We start from the raw sequence: 6,927 nt of genomic DNA on the forward strand, positions 1-6,927 counted from the left end.
TAATAAGGAAGCTAAAGTAAAAGTAGACTAGAGATCAGGATAGATAATAATAAGGTATTTGAGGTAGATATGTACATGAAGAGCAGGGTAGAGTGATAGCATCAGGATAGATAATAATATGAGTAAATAAAGAACAGAATAGCAGCATATGCGATGTGTGTGTGTGTGTGTGTGTGTGTGTGTGTGGTTGTGTGGTGTGTGTGTGTGTGTGTGTGTTGTTGTGTGTGTTGTGTGTGTGTGTGTGTGTGTGTGTGTTGTGTGTGTGTGTGGTTGTGTGTGTGTGTGTGTGTGTGTGTGTGTGTGTCGTGCATGTTTAATGTGTGAGGGATTGTTGTGGAGTGCAGTGTAGTGTGTCTAGTAGTGTGTTTAGTAGAGTGAGTGTGTATATGGTGTGTATATATGTCTAGTGAGGTGTATATGTGTGTAATTAGTCGTAGTTGATATGTGTTATGTCAGTGAGTGTGTATATGGTGTGTAATGTATCATGATGTGTTAATATATAGTCTGTGGTGTATAGTATATGTATTGTGAGTGTGTATATGGTGTGTATATATAGTCTAGTGAGTGTGTATATGGTGTGTATATGTAGTGTGAGTGTATGTTGTATATATAGTAGTGTGTATTATATTGATATAATCTTAGTGAGTGTGTATATGGTTTGTATATATAGTCTAGTATGTATATGTGTGTTATCATCTAAGGTTATATAAAAGTACTGTGATGTATATGTTGTATATATAGTCTAGTGAGTGTATTGTTTATTATCTCGTAGGTATATTATATATAGTCTATAGTGTGTATATGCTGTATATATATCTAGTGAGTTATATATTATACTATATTAGTCTATAGTATTTATATTTAAATATCATCTATATTAGATGGTATCATTTAGTCTCGTGATGTTATATAGAGATGTGTATATATAGTCTACTGAGTTGTATATTTGTATATTACATATCTAGTATGTGTATATGGTGTGTGTATATATAGTCTATGTAAGTCATATGTGTGTATATATAGTCTAGTGAGTGTGTTATGGTTATATTAGTCATGATTATAGTAATGTATTCATAGTTAGTGTATGGAGAGTGGTATATGTGTATATGTAGTCTATGATGTTTTGTCTTAGTGTATGGTGTTATATCTAGTGTGTATATGGTGTGTATTTAGTCATGAGTGTATATGGTGTATATAGGTCTAGTGGTGTGCATAGGTCGTCCAGATAGGCAGATAGTTCAGGTACCATTAATTGACTATTTTTCTTATGGCTGGGATAGAAGCTATCTCAAATGCCCAATTTTTGGGCCTTCCTCTGCCTCCTGATATAGAGATCCTGGATGGCAGGGAGCTCAACCTCAGGATGTACTGTTGCTGGCCAATTGCCATACAATGGTGATGCAGTCAGTCAAGATGCTCTCGACGGTGCAGCTGTAGAACTTTTAGATCTGAGGGCCTTAACCCCTGTATTATGTTAGATGATACTTGTCACAGAGGTTATTACTTACCACCTCACCACCAAACATCACCTCAATGACTCTGCCATCTGTGTGAGTAGATTATGTGACTATGAAAAAGCGTAAACTCTCTGTTGAGTACAGATTCGAGGAGATAAGGGTGGCTCCTTGCTAGTACTGTCTGGATCTATCTACACGGATGATTTCTATGAGCCATGCAGGCAGTGCAGTAACGTCCCATTCTCCCTCTCTCACAGGAGTGTCTGATCCAGACCTGGGTCAGGACATGGCTGTGGGGAAGCTGGGGACTCAGGCTGAGAAAGACCGCCGGCTGAAAAAGAAGTAAGCTTTCACAACACCCCCTTCCTGCCTCAAACCTGCCACCACAGCATTTCACCCCAAAAAACAAACCTTGCGCTCAATAATACCGATTGCTCACATCACAACCAGTGGAGATAAATCATACCTGTGTCACTGAAACACTGGGCAATGTACCACACCAGTACAACACCCCCTGTGTTAATCTACGGTACATGACACTACTGTAGTAAAGTGTTATGATCACACACCTTTTTATGTGCCAGACAGCAGTGTCTGTCTATAGTAATCTGAATAGAGATCATTATCTGTTTCCAACCTTTGACCCCGTACACAGTGGCTGGTGAGGAATATCTGGTTTCATTAGTCCTTTCCCTGTATAGGAGGCAGTTGCCATGTGGCTGGATAGAAGATACATCTCCAATATCCACTCTCCAGCGAGAGAGGATCAATACAGACCAGGAACCTGAATAGACGTACAATAGAGGGATCCCCCCTAACCAAACACAGTCAGACTATTGATTGGGTTAGAAGTCTATTCATGTCACACATTGTAGCCTACGATTCTTAGTTCATCTTTTGGTTTGGTTTTCCAGATATAGTCCTCCTTTAAACCCACACATGAACGACAAAACAGGGGCCCTCATGTGCAAGTTCTCTCCTTTCAACTGGGGATGTATGTGTCTACTGTGTCAGTGCCAAATGACAAATGCGTTCTCTTAGGCGAGCTTTGAGTTGTCATGACAAATAACTTTCCCACCCTTACAGATGATCAATAGAAGGATTATGATGATGACGACTGTGTTCTATTTGGGGTCGATTCTCCAGTTTTCCAGGAATGGACCGCCTTGCATCTTGATGCTCTCCTCCAGTGCATGCTATTGAACTGCCTGCTGAATTTACATTGACATTTTCAGCCTGGTCAATATCGTGATCGTTCTTGGTTTCATTGCTGATTTGTGTGTATGTGTGATGTGTTGGTAATGTTTGGCATTTGGCGGTTGTTCTGTGAAGAATGTGAACCAATGCATTGCAGGTGTCTTGCCCCAAGTGCATTATCTTTCGTCTGCCTGCACGCGATGCTGTAGAAAGCTGCATCACCCAAGAGAAGAAGAAAGTGGCTTTTCTTTTGCTAACCAATACTACTCTTTGACTTGTCATTCTACTGTTCTAATGTCAGTCTTTGGAAAAGCTCTTGTCACTGTCTACTTGAGAGCCTGTTTCTAGTTGTTGCATGTGTGTGTGTGTGTGTGGTGTGCCTGGTGTGTGTGTGTGTGTGTTTGAATATGTGTCCGTGCATGTATGGGCAGTGTGTGTGTGTGTGTGTGTTTGTGCATTCGTGTGTGTTGGGGGCAAGGTGGGGTGGGGGGGGCTGTTAACTCATTAACATTGTGCACTTTTTGTCTCCCGTCACTTCACTCTTCCTCTCCTTGTACCTCTCTCTCTCCCTCCTCTCATCTGTGACTAAAGAAGCGGGTAAGTGTGATGCACATGTGAACTGACATCTCCATTGTCAGCGCTGTGCCGTCTGTCCACCCCTGTCCATCCATCTGTCCCCCTCCCAATGGCCGGTGCCAAAGCTGACGTCACTCTGACCCTCATGGCTGTTAATGACCCTTGCTTTCTAGCTATCTTTCTTCCTTTCGATCTTTCATCTTTTCATTTACCTATAAATGTTTCTCCCCACAGTGCAGTGGCGGCTGCACCAGGCTGGACAAAGAATGTGTGCCGTCACCCGTTAATGGGGTTGATTTTTATACTTGGAATGTCCACACCTTCCTCCTTCCTGTGCGTGTTTCTATATCTGTGGACTGTGAGATATAACCGGTTCTGATACCGGGTTATTGGGCTCATATCTTGTTGTTTTATTTTCTTTGTCATAACTGTTCCTTCCTTTCCAGCTATGTTCAGTGGATGTTATTCATCATAAAACCTGACATGAACATATCTATCTATATGCCTGTTGTATTGAACACATTGAATGGAAACAATTTGATTGAATATCAATGGACACATCTCCTATGTTGTGTGTCAGCCATTCAGTCTTGTATGTGTATTCAAGTGCCTTTCTCTGCACTGAGGCCTTCAACTCTTGATATACACACTCACTAGACTATATATACACACCATATACACACTCACTAGACTATACAGTGGGGCAAAAAAGTATTTAGTCAGCCACCAATTGTGCACGTTCTCCCACTTAACAAGATGAGAGAGGCCTGTAATTTTCCAGAAGATCACATTGTAGGATTTTTAATGAATTTATTTGCGATTATGGTGGAAAATAAGTATTTCGTAGGCATGTGTATATGGTGTGTATATTTAGTCTAGTGAGTGTGTATACAGTATGGTGTGTATATATAGTCTAGTGAGTGTACATAGGCTCAGTGCAAGAGGGTTAGTGCAGATAGTTCAGGTACCATTAATTGACTATTTTTCTTATGGCTTTGGGATAGAAGCTATCTCAAATGCCCAATTTTTGGGGCCTTCCTCTGACCCTGCCTGATATAGAGATCCTGGATGGCAGGGAGCTCAACCTCAGGGATGTACTGTGCTGGCCAATTGCCATACCAAATGGTGATGCAGTCAGTCAAGATGCTCTCGACGGTGCAGCTGTAGAACTTTTTTAAGGATCTGAGGGCCTTAACCTGCCTGTATTATGTTAGATGATACTTGTCACAGAGGTTATTACTTACCACCTCACCATCCAAACATCACCTCTAATGACTCTGCCATCTGTGTGAAGTAGATTATGTGACTATGAAAAAGCGTAAACTCTCTGTTGAGTACAGATTCAGAGGAGATAAGTGTGGCTCCTTGCTAGTACTGTCTGGATGCTATCTACACGGGATGATTTCTATGAGCCATGCAGGCAGTGCAGTAACGTCTCATTCTCCCTCTCTCACAGGAGTGTCTGATCCAGACCTGGGTCAGGACATGGCTGTGGGGAAGCTGGGGACTCAGGCTGAGAAAGACCGCCGGCTGAAAAAGAAGTAAGCTTTCACAACACCCCCTTCCTGCCCCTCAAACCTGCCACCACAGCATTTCACCCCAAAAAAACCACAACCTTGCGCTCAATAATACTCGATTGCCTCACATCACAGCCAGTGGGAGATAAATCATACCTGTGTCACTAGAAACACTGGGCAATGTACCACACCAGTACTAACACCCCCTGTGTTAATCTACGGTACATGACACTACTGTAGTAAAGTGTTATGATGCACACACCTTTTTATGTGCCAGACAGCAGTGTCTGTCTATAGTAAATCTGAATAGAGATCATTATCCTGTTTCCAACCTTTGACCCCGTACACAGTGGCTGGTGAGGAATATCTGGTTTCATTAGTCCTTTCCCTGTATAGGAGGCAGTTGCCCATGTGGCTGGATAGAAGATACATCTCCAATACTCCCACTCTCCAGCAGAGAGAGGATCAATACAGACCAGGAACCTGAATAGACGTACAATAGAGGGATCCCCCCTAACCAAACACAGTCAGACTATTGATTGGGTTAGAAGTCTATTCATGTCACACATTGTATGCCTACGATTCTTAGTTCATTCTTTTGGTTTGGTTTTCCAGATATAGTCCTCCTTTAAACCCACACATGAACGACAAAACAGGGGGGTTCCCTCATGTGCAAGTTTCCTCTCCTTTCAACTGGGGATGTATGTGTCTACTGTGTCAGTGCCAAATGACAAATGCGTTCTCTYTAGGCGAGCTTTGAGTTGTCATGACAAATAACTTTCCCACCCTTACAGATGATCAATAGAAGGTATTATGATGATGACGACTGTGTTCTATTTGGGGTCGATTCTCCAGTTTTCCAGGAAATGGACCGCCTTGCATCTTGATGCTCTCCTCCAGTGCATGCTATTGAACTGCCTGCTGAATTTACATTGACATTTTCAGCCTGGTCAATATCGTGATCGTTCGTTGGTTCATTGCTGATGTGTTGTGTATGTGTGATGTGTTGGGTAATGTTTGGCATTTGGCTGGTTTGTTCCTGTGAAGAATGTGAACCAATGCATTGCAGGTGTCTTGCCCCAAGTGCATTATCTTTCGNATAGGGTCGGTGCAAGATAGAGTCAGCGTAAATAGTTCAGGTACCATTAATTGACTATTTAGCAGTCTTATGGRGTAGGGATAGAAGCTGTCTCAAAGGCCCAATTTTTTGGGCCTTCCTCTGAGCCTACCTGATATAGAGATCCTGGATGGCAGGGAGCTTGGCCCCAGTGATGTACTGTTCTGGCCCAATTGCCATACGAAGTGGTGATGCAGTCAGTCAAGATGCTCTCGACGGTGCAGCTGTAGAACTTTTTGAGGGCCCTAACCTTCCTGTATTATGTTAGATGATACTTGTCACAGAGGTTATTACTTACCACCTCACCACCCAAACATCACCTCTGACTCTGCCATCTGTGTGAGGTAGATTATGTGACTATGAAAAAGCGTAAACTCTCTGTTGAGTACAGATTCAGAGGAGATAAGGGTGGCTCCTTGCTAGTACTGTCTGGATACTATCTACACTGGATGATTTCTATGAGCCATGCAMGCAGTGCAGTAACGTCCCATTCTCCCTCTCTCACAGGAGTGTCTGATCCAGACCTGGGTCAGGACATGGCTGTGGGGAAGCTGGGGACTCAGGCTGAGAAAGACCGCCGGCTGAAAAAGAAGTAAGCTTTCACAACACCCCCCTCCTGCCCATCAAACCTGCCACCACAGCATTTCACCCCAAACAAACAGCAACCTTGCGCTCAATAATACTCGATTGGCTCACATCACAACCAGTGGYAGATAAATCATACCTGTGTCACTGGAAACACTGGGCAATGTACCACACCAGTACGAACACCCCCCTGTGTTAATCTACGGTACATGACACTACTGTAGTAAAGTGTTATGATACACACACCRTTTTATGTGCCAGACAGCAGTGTCTGTCTATAGTACATCTGAATAGAGATCATTATCTTGTTTCCAACCTTTGACCCCYTACACAGTGGCTGGTGAGGAATCCCTGTGGGGTTTCATTAGTCCTTTCCCTGTATAGGAGGCAGTTCCACATGTGGCTGGATAGAAGATACATCTCCAATACTCTCACTCTCCAGCAGAGAGAGGATCAATACAGACCAGGAACCTGAATA

General features: G+C 42.9%; 1 protein-coding gene across 1 annotated transcript in view; it reads left to right on the forward strand.

The window, feature by feature from the left end:
* ppfia2 (PTPRF interacting protein alpha 2) overlaps window positions 1-6,927 on the forward strand; it is an 81,679-nt gene that overhangs the window by 55,322 nt on the left and 19,430 nt on the right. Inside the window, 1 exon segment of the mRNA XM_070436465.1 lies at window positions 1,715-1,799. Coding sequence (XP_070292566.1) covers window positions 1,715-1,799 — 85 coding nt within the window.

Source organism: Salvelinus sp. IW2-2015, linkage group LG3 (assembly GCF_002910315.2).
Source record: "Salvelinus sp. IW2-2015 linkage group LG3, ASM291031v2, whole genome shotgun sequence".
NCBI lineage: Eukaryota > Metazoa > Chordata > Actinopteri > Salmoniformes > Salmonidae > Salvelinus > Salvelinus sp. IW2-2015.